This window comes from Cetorhinus maximus, chromosome 18 (assembly GCF_964194155.1).
Source record: "Cetorhinus maximus chromosome 18, sCetMax3.hap1.1, whole genome shotgun sequence".
NCBI classification, from domain to species: Eukaryota; Metazoa; Chordata; class Chondrichthyes; order Lamniformes; family Cetorhinidae; genus Cetorhinus; species Cetorhinus maximus.
The window spans coordinates 48424828-48437316 of NC_135896.1; the positions used below are offsets into that span (position 1 = coordinate 48424828).

Sequence of the window (12489 nt, forward strand, 5' to 3'; positions counted from 1 at the left end):
AAATGTAAGAGAGATAGCGTGTATTTGCATTTTTTGAGTACAGCATTCAAGAAGTGGGGTGAAAACTACCACCTAGCTAGCAGATACCAATATGTTTATATTACTAATAAAATTGGTACTATGAAAGGGGTTTTATTGTTAAAAGGTGGAGTTCAAAGAGGCTGGTGATACAATGAGAATTTACATTCAATGATCAGTGCTAGGTATAACTTCAGCAGTGTTGTGTGCAGAGCAGAAGCAATGTGAGATCAAAAGCAGCTGTAAGCCTCCAACTGTCTCCACAGGAACCAAAGTGAAAAGAACCTCATTTTGAATTCCTACGGTGAAAATGCTTTGCCTGGTGTTTGGTTAAGTCTACGGATTGTTGTTGCCTTAATGGAGATTAGTTTGGGAACTTGTTAAATGATAGTAGTACTTTGTAGCCATGTATCTGTGTTTAATGTGTTATAACTTAATAAAATGATTAATTTAGTTTAATATAAAACCTCTCGAGAACTAGTGGCCTGATTCCTGAATTTAGAGTTGCATCTCAAACATACCACTTAAAACTATAGGTTATGACAGTTGTTTAAAGATTCCCTCTGGGAACTGCATTGATCATAACACACTCTTGATATGTTTCTTCCCTCAACTAAGGACCCCCCCCCCCCGCCCCTCCAATCATGGTTGAGTGGGCCCTCACTTCTCTTCCTTCACAGAACGATAGGGCTTCCTTGTCCTCACCTTCCATCCCATGAGCCTCCACATGCAACAGATCATCCTCCGCATTTCTGCCACCAACATGATGCCACCAAATACATCTTCCCCTCTCCTTTCAACATCCCACTGGGATCGTTTCCCCCACGACAGCCTGGCCCAAGCCTCATGCATCATCAACAACACGTCCCCTTCCCACAGCACCTTTCCATGCAAGTGCAGGAATCGCATCACCTGTCCATTTACCTCTTCCCTCCCATTATCTCAGGCCCTAGATGGAAATTCACTCGTGCTCCTTTCAATTTAGTATATTATATTCGCTGCTCAGGATGCAGTCTCCTCTTGACTTGAGAAATCAAATGCAGATTAGGTGACCTTGCGGAACACCACCGTTCAGTCAGCATAACCCCAAGCTTCTGTTTGCCTGTCATTTTAATTCTCTGCCCCACTCCAATCTCTCTCTCTCTTCAACCACTGTTCCAATGAAGCTCACAATAAGCTGGAAGAATAGCACCTCATCTTTCAGCAAAGCATTTTACAGCCTTGTGGACTTAGCACGGAATTCAACAATCTTCGATCATAAACTTTGCCTCATTTGTTTTGGACGGTATCTGTTGATAATGCTGCTGCTATTTCCATTTACTTCTCCTTTATATTCATCTCTTGTTCCTTGGTTCTCCCCATTACCATCTCCTTTTGCCTACCTTTTGTCATTTAGTTCCATCTCAGGATGGTCTGAGGAATACAAACAGATATAGGGACATATGAATTAGGAGGAGTAGGCCACTCGAGCCTGGTCCACCATTCAATAAGATCATGGCTGATTTAATTTCATCCTCAACTTCACATTCTTGCCTATCCCCAATAACCTTTCACCTCCTTGGTTATCAAGAATCTCTCTACTTCTGCCTTAAAGATATTCAAAGACTTTGCATCTACCACCTTTTCAGGAAGAGAATTCCAAAGTCTCACAACCCTTAGGGAAAACATTTTTCCTCATCTGTCTTAAATGGGCGACCCCTTATTTTTAAATAGTGGCCCCTAGTTCTAGATTCTTCCACAAGAGGAAACATCCTTTCCACGTCCACCCTGTCAAATCCCCTCAGGCTCTTATATGCTTCAATCAAGTTGCCTCTTACTCTTCTAAACTCCAGCAGATACAAGCCTAGTCTGTCCAGCCTTTCCTCAGAAGACAACCCATCCATTCCAGGTATTAGTCTGGTAAACCTTTTCTGAACTGCTTCCAATGCATTTACATCTTTCCTTGAATAAGGAGATCAATACTGTACACAGTACTCCTGATGTGGTCTCACCCATGCCCTGTATAAGTGAAGCATAACCTTCCTACTCGTGTATTCAATTCCCTTTGCAACAACTCCACTTTTTCCTTGAATGGAGGCCCAACCAGTTTCAATCGACCACAACCCCCCTCCACCTGGCTGAACTTGTTCTTGATTGAACAATTTCTCCTTTAACTCATAACACTTGCGATATAAAACCTTTTACTTCAGGAAGTGGGTAAATGTGGTATTGGGCATAGATTCAACAAGTGCCAAAAACTATTGAGCTTTTCAAATTGGTTTGAAATTTAAGGGTTGCCAGAGGTGTTGGTATCAGATAATGGTCCACAGTCAGTAGAGTTTGAAATTTCCTAAATAAGAATGGAGTCAAACACTAATACCACTAAATCACCCAGAATCGAATGGTGCTGCAGAAAGAAGTGCACACATAGTGACGAGGTTTTTGCAGAAGAATTTGCTAGATGGCAAGCTGGGCAATCATTTCTCTTAGATACAGGCTAGACAATTTTCTGCTCTCTTACAGAATAACTCCACAATCTGCAACAGGTTGATCACCTTACGAGTTAGCATTTAAACACACTCTTTAGGGCAAAGTTTGGTTTACTTAAGCCTGGCATCAATAACAAAGTAAGAGAACAGCAAGACAAAGATGAGTCACGATACACCAGGCATGAAACTTAAGAGAGTTCAGTGGTGGTCGGAAGGTTATGGTGAAAAGCCGCCATGGTGATAAGAAGTATGTGATTGGAATTGTTGTAAAGAGACTAGGTGCATTCATATATCTAATGAAAATTGAAGAGCAATTCCATCAGTCATATAGTTCATTTGCTTGAAAGCAAAAAACTGACAATGGGAGAGCATGAGAAACCTCCTATAGTCCACATTCTTCCTCACAGACCCAAGTGAAAGAAAGTGAAAGTCACAAAAAATCTGAAAGTTTGCCGGTATCTCAGAATCCACCGGTACAGCTAAGTGAGTCAGGGTCTTTGATTAAGACAAATCAATCAATGTCACAGTCCCAACCATTAAGCAGAGGTATTAATCAAAATCAAAGTTCCGGCACAGTCAGAGGTGTTGAGAGAGTAGAAACGAGGTAATGAAAATGGAAAGAGATACCGAGGCAGAAACAGAAAGAAGCCAGATAGTTCCAATTAACCTATGTAGGAAGGAAGAAGAGATAAATTATTCTTTTAATTATTTCTTGTCAAATGATGGTACTTTTGTTAGGCACATACTGGTGTTAAGAATTTTAAAAATTATATGTAAGTGACTCTGGTAATTTTGGGCATATCTACATTTGGGTTGTAATTACAGTAAAACCAACCTGTTGAATTTTCAGGTATTGATGAAATGGGCTCAGTCATATTGTATTCTGGGAAATTATGTATTCTTTTTATTCTTTCATGGGCTGTGGGCATTGCTAGTAAGGCCAGCATTTGTCGCACTGAGTGGCGTGCTAGGCAATTTCAGAGGGCATTTAAGACTTAACCACATTGCTATAGGTTTGGAGTCACATTTAGGCCAAACCAAGCAAAAAAGGCAGATTTCCTTCCCTACAGCACATTAGTGAACCAGGTGGGTTTTTACAACAATGATAGTTGTCATGGTTTATTAACTGGATTAGTAGTCCAATGACAATACAACTAAACCGCCGTCTCCACTTGTAACATTTTAATACATAAGTTTCTTTTAACGTGGCTACAGAATGTAATTGCAAGTTCTGAGCATTTTGAAATGTTGTCCTCACTGTGGGGAAGGTGTAAATAAACTTAATTCAACAATGACTGCTTGTAGTTGAGCACAGTGTTAGTCTTACTCAGTGCCATACACAACAAGGACGATTGCAAACCCCCGTCAACCAAAGTGAAACTCATTTTTGAAAAATACAAAGCAAATCAATACATTGTCAGCGAATGGTGGATTGTTTGAGGAGCCCGAATGGCCAGTACGTTAATCAGGAAGAAAAAGGCAACAAGAGCCTGAACCGAATGCAGAGCCTGCAGACTCACGGTGGGCATCAGCTAGGGTGGGGCAAAGGGGATCAGTCTCCCTGCTCCCGGACTCTCTCGGGCTCCAGCCGCCGACAAATTCCGCAGCAACTTCACGTTTCCCGCCAACCGCCTCCTCCGACACGTCACTGACAACGCCAGATAAAAAAAAGCAAATATAAAATAGAAATAATGCCGATTATTAAACTGGAGTTTCGTTTATTTTTTTTTTACAAATTTCTGCTAATATAAAGAGTTTTCTTTTACTATAAGGTTAATCCTTAACATCGGAGGGTCTATTGTCCTGACGTCGTGTCCGGGTCAGGGAAGCCGGGCTGTCATGTGGTTCCGGCTGACGTCACTGAGGGGGTGTGGTCACGAGGAGAGCTCTCGTGGCCGGGACGTTTTTCCTGAAGCAGCTTCCCCGGCGCCAGTGAGCATCGTGATGGCGGCTTGTGTAGACAGCGTAGAGGTAACTGTAAAAATAGGTATCAGTCCATCAATGATCAAAATTGTCAGCTGCATGGGGGGTGGTGGCGGAGTAACCCACACATCTCCCATCCCCGGCCTCTCGCTCACCCTCACAAAACACCCCACTCCTCACCCTCACAAACACCCCCTCGTCCTCACAAACCCCCCTTCCCCCCCACACCCTCACAAACCCCCCCCCACACCCTCACAAACCACCCCCCCACACCCTCACAAACCACCCCCCCACACCCTCACAAACCACACCCCACGCCCTCACAAACCCCCCCTTCCCCCCACGCCCTCACAAACCCCCCTTCCCCCCACGCCCTCTCAAACCCCCCCTTCCCCCCCACGCCCTCACAAACCCCCCCTACGCCCTCACAAACCCCCCCTTCCCCCCCCACGCCCTCACAAACCCCCCCTACGCCCTCACAAACCCCCCCTTCCCCCCCCACGCCCTCACAAACCCCCCCTACGCCCTCACAAACCCCCCCTTCCCCCCCCACGCCCTCACAAACCCCCCCCTTCCCCCCACGCCCTCACAAACCCCCCCTTCCCCCCACACCCTCGCAAACCCCCCCCCAACACCCTCGCAAACCCCCCTCCCCCTCGGTCCCCTCTCCTCTCCTCCTCCATCCCCCCCACCCCGGTCCCCTCTCCTCTCCTCCTCCATCCCCCCCACCCCGGTCCCCTCTCCTCTCCTCCTCCATCCCCCCCACCCCGGTCCCCTCCCCTCCGAGCCCCCCCTCCTCCTCCCCCCGATCCCCCCCCTCCTCCTCCCCCCGATCCCCCCCCTCCTCCTCCCCCCGATCCCCCCCCTCCTCCTCCCCCCGATCCCCCCCCTCCTCCCCCCGATCCCCCCCCTCCTCCTCCCCCCGATCCCCCCCTCCTCCTCCCCCCGATCCCCCCCTCCTCCTCCCCCCGATCCCCCCTCCTCCTCCTCCCCCCGATCCCCCCCTCCTCCTCCCCCCGATCCCCCCCTCCTCCTCCCCCCGATCCCCCCCCTCCTCCTCCCCCCGATCCCCCCCTCCTCCTCCCCCCGATCCCCCCTCCTCCTCCCCCCGATCCCCCCCTCCTCCTCCCCCCGATCCCCCCCTCCTCCTCCCCCGATCCCCCCCTCCTCCTCCCCCCGATCCCCCCCTCCTCCTCCCCCCGATCCCCCCTCCTCCTCCCCCCGATCCCCCCCTCCTCCTCCCCCGATCCCCCCCTCCTCCTCCCCCCCGATCCCCCCCTCCTCCTCCCCCCGATCCCCCCCCCCTCCTCCTCCCCCCGATCCCCCCCCCTCCTCCTCCCCCCGATCCCCCCTCCTCCTCCCCCCCGATCCCCCGATCTCCCCCCGATGCCCCCGATCCTCCCCCCGATGCCCCCCTCCTCCCCCCGATGCCCCCCTCCTCCTCCCCCCGATCCCCCCCTCCTCCTCCCCCCCGATCCCCCCCTCCTCCTCCTCCCTCCTCCTCCCCCCGATCCCCCCCTCCTCCTCCCCCCGATCCCCCCCTCCTCCTCCCCCCGATCCCCCCCTCCTCCTCCCCCCGATCCCCCACTCCTCCTCCCCCCGATCCCCCCCTCCTCCTCCCCCCGATCCCCCCCTCCTCCTCCCCCCGATCCCCCCCTCCTCCTCCCCCCGATCCCCCCCTCCTCCTCCCCCCGATCCCCCCCTCCTCCTCCCCCCGATCCCCCCCTCCTCCTCCTCCCCCCGATCCCCCACCTCCTCCTCCCCCCGATCCCCCCCTCCTCCTCCCCCCGATCCCCCCCTCCTCCTCCCCCCGATCCCCCCCTCCTCCTCCCCCGATCCCCCCCTCCTCCTCCTTCCCCCGATCCCCCCCTCCTCCTCCTTCCCCCGATCCCCCCCCCTCCTCCTCCCCCCGATGCCCCCCCCTCCTCCTCCCCCCGATGCCCCCCCCTCCTCCTCCCCCCGATGCCCCCCTCCTCCTCCCCCCCGATCCCCCCCTCCTCCTCCCCCGATCCCCCCCATCTCCTCCCCCCGATCCCCCCCTCCTCCTCCCCCCGATCCCCCCCTCCTCCTCCCCCCCCCGCCCCCATGCAGTCCTTCCCTCCTCCCCCTCCCCAGTCCCCCTCACCTCCCCCACCCCATTCCCCCTCCATTGTCTTCTGAAGTAATTTATATAATTGGACACAGACTTTATGACAGTAATAAAAAAAGCAAAATATTGGGGACAGTGGAAAGCTGAATTGAAAATATAAAGTGCTGGACAAAACACAGCAGGTCTGGCAGCACCTGTGGAGAGAGAAAACATAGTTAACGTTTCAAGTCCACTGTGACTCTTTAGAACTAAAGAGAGGTAGAAATGTGATGGGTTTTATGCTGTTAAGGGAGTGAGGAAGGTAGAACAAAAAGGAAGGTTAAGTAGAGATTGGGAGAGATTAAATGACAAAGATGTCATGGAACAAAAGGCAATGGTCACAGTAAAGCATTTTTTTTTCTTCACCCCTAGTTGCCCTTGCCTTCTTGAACCGCTGAAGTCCATGTGGTGTAGGTACATCTGCAGTGCTATTAGGAAGGGAGTTCCAGGATTTTACCCAGTGACAGTGAGAAGGAATGGTGATATATTTCCAAGTCAGGATGGCGATTGACTTGGAGAGAAACTTTCACGTGGTCATATTCCCATCTATCTGCTTTTCCGGTGCCTAGGCCAGGTGGTCCATCCAGTTTCATTCCTTTTTTGTGACTTTGATGCAACTGAGTGGTTTGCTAGGCTATTTCTGACAGGCATTTGAGTCCCCTTGGATTTACATGTAGGCCAGGTAAGGATGGCAGATTTCCATCCCTAAAGGACATTAGTGAACCAGGTGGATCTTTACAACAATCGACAATGCTTTCATGGTCACCATCAGACTTTTAATTGAATTCAAATTCCACCATCTGCCGTGGCAGGATTCGAACCCGCGTCCCCAGAGCATTACCCTGGATAGCCCAGCGATAATACCACTATGCCATCGCCTCCCCAGGGTGTGTTAATGACAGAATAAAAGGATAGCTATGTGTGAAAACAAGATACAGACTGGCACTTGGTTAAAAAAAAAATCAAAATGGAGGTCAAAGTTCACAGTCTGAGGTTGTTGAACTCATGAATTTATGCCAATTTTGATGCGTTCATGAAGTGTATTTTTTTTTGCTTTCCAACAGCTTATCAATCCTCTTTGAGCTGATACAGTATGCCTCCAGTACTGAACACTATAATTGGGCATCCCTTGGCTGAGGCTGTGCAAATTTGAGTATCATTTAGCTTCTCATTGAGGATTTTCATCCCACATTTATGCCATTACAGTCATAAATCAACATAATCACATGACAGTTACAGATTGAACAATGTTGAATATATTGTGTGGGGTTTACAGGACTGATAACAGCATTCCTTATTTGCATAATAACCTAACTGATTTTTAAAGTAGAAGACGTTCTTTCAGATGGCAATCTTTATTTTAAAATAAGGCCATATTCCCCCAATTTTAAACAGTCAAATGGGTGGACATGATAGTCAGCTTATCATTTCTGGTTATTTGCATGAGCACCAGTGACATAAGATGAAGCTGCAGATGGGAATGTTACAGCTACAGAGTTCTCAGCCTGCTCATATCTTAGCTGGTCAGAACAACAGGAGGTCTACACCTTCTATCTAAAATGTATGTTTTTTAAATTGGCATCTCATTGGTTTAATCATAATTATACAAAATATGTTGCCAATAATACCAGCTTACTGTTTCATTGGCAGAATTGTATAGTCAATAATCAATTTCTTTCAACTTTGATGCATTGTGTAGAAGAAGAGGTTTGTGTGTGGAGACCTGCATAATGACTTATAGGAACATATGAGCAGGGGTAGACCATTTACTCCCTCAACCCTGTTTCATTATTCAATGAGATCATGGCTGACCTGCAAACTGACTCCAAGTACCTGCCTTGACCCCATATGCTTGGATACCTTTGGCTAACAAGAATCTTATCAATCTCAATTTTAAATGTAACAATCCAACATCAATTGCCATTTTCAGAAAAGAGTTCCAAACTTCTACCATGAAGTGTTCTCTATTTTCATTATAATTTTTGACTATACCCCAGTCCTATACTCCTCAACTAACAGAAATAGTTTCTCTCTATATACCCTATCTGTTTCCCTTAACATCTTGAAAACTTTGATCAGTTCACCCTTTAACCTTGCAATCTTTTCTCAATTTATCCCAAAGTGAGTTGACTTGTAAATGACACAGCTAAACTTGACTAGAAACATCCAAGAAATACATTTTGGCACTTCACGTGTATTAAGCTTAAGAAATGGGATATTGACAATGTGGTGATGTCACAAATGACTAGTCAGTTTATCTTTTCAGGGGTGCTGGTTCAGGCCTTGAATACATAAAAGCTGCAAATCTTCAAAGTCACTATTCAGGTGTTTTTTTTTCTGAAAAATATGAATTACCGGGTTAAATTTTCATCTTCATGTGGGTGGCAATCTGGCGGAGTGGACTGCACCGTTTTACAGAATCCATCCAATTTTCATTCCAGTGTTCTACAATTCTAAGATCTACCTACTTTATTTTAAGTATCTTGTCCTTTTTTCCTGTTTTTGATAGCAACACAGGAGATCAAATGCCTGGCCTCTGCTCAGCATCTCACAAAGGCATGGCTTAAATCAATGCTAACCTTGAATGGAGCATGAATATGGTTCAAGCTGTGATACATTTATTTTAGTTTTCTTGGAATAATATTTGTTAAAATGTCTTTCCGCTTTCAATTTATTTATTTTGCATCAGCCTTGGTTCAGTGGTAGCACTATTGCCTCTTAGTCAGAGATCAAGGGTTCAAGCCTCACTTCAGAAGCTTGAGTACAGAATCTAGGCTGATGCTTCAGTGCAGTATAGAGGGAGGGATGCACCATTTAGCATGCCACCTTTCAGATGAGTCATGAATCCTCTCTGGTGGATGTAAAAGATGGGTGGTAACATCAGCTTAGATAATGTACTTAACAACAGCATCTTGTATTTATATAGCATCTTAACAAAGAAAAATGGTTCATGGCACAACACAAGTATAATCAGACAACAATTGATGCCAAAGGTTGACTAAAAACTTTTTAAGCAGAGTTTTGGAGGTAGAGAGGTATGGTGAGAAAATTTCAGAGCTTAGACAGCTGAAGGCACAGCTGCCGATTTTTGCAACATAGGGAGTGAAGAATGTGCACAATGCCAGAATTGGAGGAACATAGGACTTAAGAGCAGGTGTAGGCCATTCAGCCTGTCGAGCCTGCTCCGCCAATCGATACGATCATGGCTGATCTGGTTGTGGTCTCAACTCCACTTTCCTGTCTGCCAAGTTTTTTGAGGGTTCTAGGGCTTGAGATTATAGAAATAGGGAGGAGTGAGTTTGTGAAGGGACTTGAATATTCAAACCGTGGATGTGCCGCTTGAATTTGCACGTTTTTGGCTAGAGATGTAATTGCTACCACTGAATCAGGCTGACCTATTCAGTCTTGTAACATATCTCTACATCTTAGTTAAGAGTGAAGCACTAATTGTTTTCTTTTTATGCAGATGTTCTCATCTGAAGAAGCACAGTGGAATTGTCTGTATAGCAGTCAGATGAAATAGCTCAAGTGAAAACCAGCAAAACCGTGAACTTGGCATTATTCGTTCAAAGTGCTACAAAGATCCTGAATTAACTGGATGCATGTAAATATCTAACTGTTTCAAAGTTAATTAAAAGAATGTCACAACAAAGAGGAGCAGCATCTGAAAACTTGGATGTAAAACCTAAGGTCAACCAAGGGAAAAGTGTTGATCATAGGGATGGTTATACTTGGAGTAGTAAGAAACGTTCACGATCTTCCAAAATGGAGACTCCTTCAGTTGGAGGGGTGGGGGCTATTGCTGGGATATCGTCAACTGCTTCACGAAGGGAGAGAAAACTCAGCTCTCCTGGACCTGAGCTGGATCTTGAAGATTCATGTTCACGCAAGCTCTCTAGTCGATCACTGAAGCAAAAGATCCAAGATGCAGTAGCTCAGTGTTTCCCTCTTAAGGTGCATAACCATAAAAACTCTGCTTTAATTTCCAAAAGTAAAATCCACATTCGTGATCTGCTGGTGGATAATTGCCCATTTCCAATTGGATCTGAGCTGGCTCAAAAATGGCACTTGATTAATTGGCATGCAATTCCATTGACTCAAAGCTGTGGAATCTGGGAAGGCTCAGAAGTGGGATTTGATGAACATGAACTAGAAGAAGGGTGCAGAATGAGCATTGAACTAGAGGTGGACCCTCCAGACACACACATTCGTACACTTGAAGTGATTTCTCAGATTAATGCTTTGCACAAACAGAACTCTGAAGTGGAGCACGGAATGAATGAATTAGCATGTGACAATAGCACAACGTTTCATTCGAATGATTCAGACTCTGATGAGGAACTGATGGCTCTTTTCACAGATTCTGAAAATCAGAATAGCACCAAACAGGATTTTGAGAATAATTGCAGTTGGCTAGCACCCTTTCACAAATACCACACTGAGTTTGGCTACATCTACCGCTTAGTCCCAGATCTATTTTGGATCAGTAATAATCCATGTTACTGGGGTGTAATGGATAGATATGGAGCTGAGGCTCTGTTAGAGGGTAAACCAGAAGGTACATACTTGCTCAGAGACTCTGCCCAGGAGGACTACCTCTTCTCTGTCAGTTTCAGACGTTATAGCCGCTCTCTCCATGCTAGAATTGAACAGTGGAACCATAACTTTAGTTTTGATGCCCATGATCCCTGTGTTTTTCATGCACCCAGCGTAACTGGCCTTTTGGAACATTACAGGGACCCAAACTCGTGTATGTTCTTTGAACCACTGTTGTCACTTCCACTAAACAGGACTTTTCCATTTTCACTTCAGCGCCTTTGCAGAGCTGTAATTTGCAGCTCCACAACTTATGAAGGAATTGATGCTCTTCCTATACCACCATCATTAAAAGTTTACTTGAAAGAATACCATTACAAACAAAAAATAAGAGTGCTCAAGATCAGCGCACAACAATGGTATGGTGGATTGAAAGGCAATCAGTAAATTTAAGAGCTACAAGAAAGACTTTTAAAGACCACCAGGAACATTTCTACACTATAAAGAAACTTAAGTGTTTGTCTTAAACAGAAGTTTATTGGCACTCTATTTTGTTATGCTGCAGGTTTTGCTTGAAGACTGCTAACTTTCAAACATTATCTTCTACTTTATTTGGGTATTCAGGATTCATTTTCTCCCCCTTATTCAGTGCAATTAAACTAATGTACCTTGTCTGATGGGATGAATCATTTGCGCATGTCTTCTGTAGGTTATGACACTTTAGATGTTTTGCCTACAAAGCACTTGTCATGTTGAGGTGGAAATTAAAGACTGAAAGTTCAGTCCTGAAGCCAAGATTTTCACTAAAATGTACTTTTAGTAGAAAGTCATGAAAACATTTGACATGTATATCACAATTTTATTTGCACTTTTTTGTACTCTTTCAAAGATGTTCATTAGCTTATCTGAAGCTTTAATTATGTAACATGGATTGTTGCAATGTAATTTTTTTAATTCATTTTACATGAGTAAAATCTCGAACAGAAGTTGTTTGAAGTTTTGTTTCGCATAATGTTGCAAATTTGATATTGGTGAAGATTCAAGTATCCTACTTAGTGTACTATTACTCATATATATTTTGTAATACATGACATGTATCTGAAGCAAAAGCAGAAAATGGTGCAAACAGACAATAGTTCAGCATCTGTGGAAAAAACAATTGACTTTTTGGATGCAGACACATCCAACACTCTGAAAGTACACAGTTTTATCCCTTTTAGGTCCAAAGTGGATATCTCATATTTGTCTATATTGAAATCCATTTGTCACAGTTTTGCCCTTTCACTTAATCTATTAATATCTTTGTAATTTTAAGCTTCATCAGAAATTGGATATGCAGCTCTATCCCATCATTTATAAATATGGGAAACAGGTGATAATAAATACCATAGAAAACAGAATGAGTCACTTAGATGG

General features: G+C 45.7%; 2 protein-coding genes across 3 annotated transcripts in view; one reads left to right on the forward strand and one right to left on the reverse strand.

Annotated features, from left to right (window-relative positions):
• The window catches only part of wdhd1 (WD repeat and HMG-box DNA binding protein 1), a 76346-nt gene extending 72019 nt beyond the window's left edge, over positions 1 to 4327 (reverse strand). Inside the window, exons 1-2 of one of the 2 annotated variants that reach the window (XM_078562645.1) lie at positions 4253 to 4327; positions 4007 to 4121 (exon numbers count right to left, since the gene is read on the reverse strand). The gene's annotated coding sequence lies outside the window, so the exon portion shown is untranslated. Of the gene's footprint in view, positions 1 to 4006; positions 4197 to 4252 lie in introns of those variants that run through there. The other variant, XM_078562643.1, reaches the window with a different exon arrangement.
• On the forward strand, positions 4328 to 12059 carry LOC144693151 (suppressor of cytokine signaling 4-like). The gene is made up of 2 exons (XM_078562647.1): positions 4328 to 4457; positions 10004 to 12059. The coding sequence occupies exon 2, from the start codon at positions 10177 to 10179 to the stop codon at positions 11518 to 11520; it is 1344 nt and encodes a 447-aa protein (XP_078418773.1). The 5' UTR covers positions 4328 to 4457; positions 10004 to 10176; the 3' UTR covers positions 11521 to 12059.
• Positions 12060 to 12489: the final 430 nt, after the last annotated feature.

Excerpts from the sequence above, each read along its gene's own strand:
- LOC144693151 (XM_078562647.1), top strand. The coding sequence starts at position 10,177 with ATGTCACAACAAAGAGGAGCAGCATCTGAAAACTTGGATGTAAAACCT.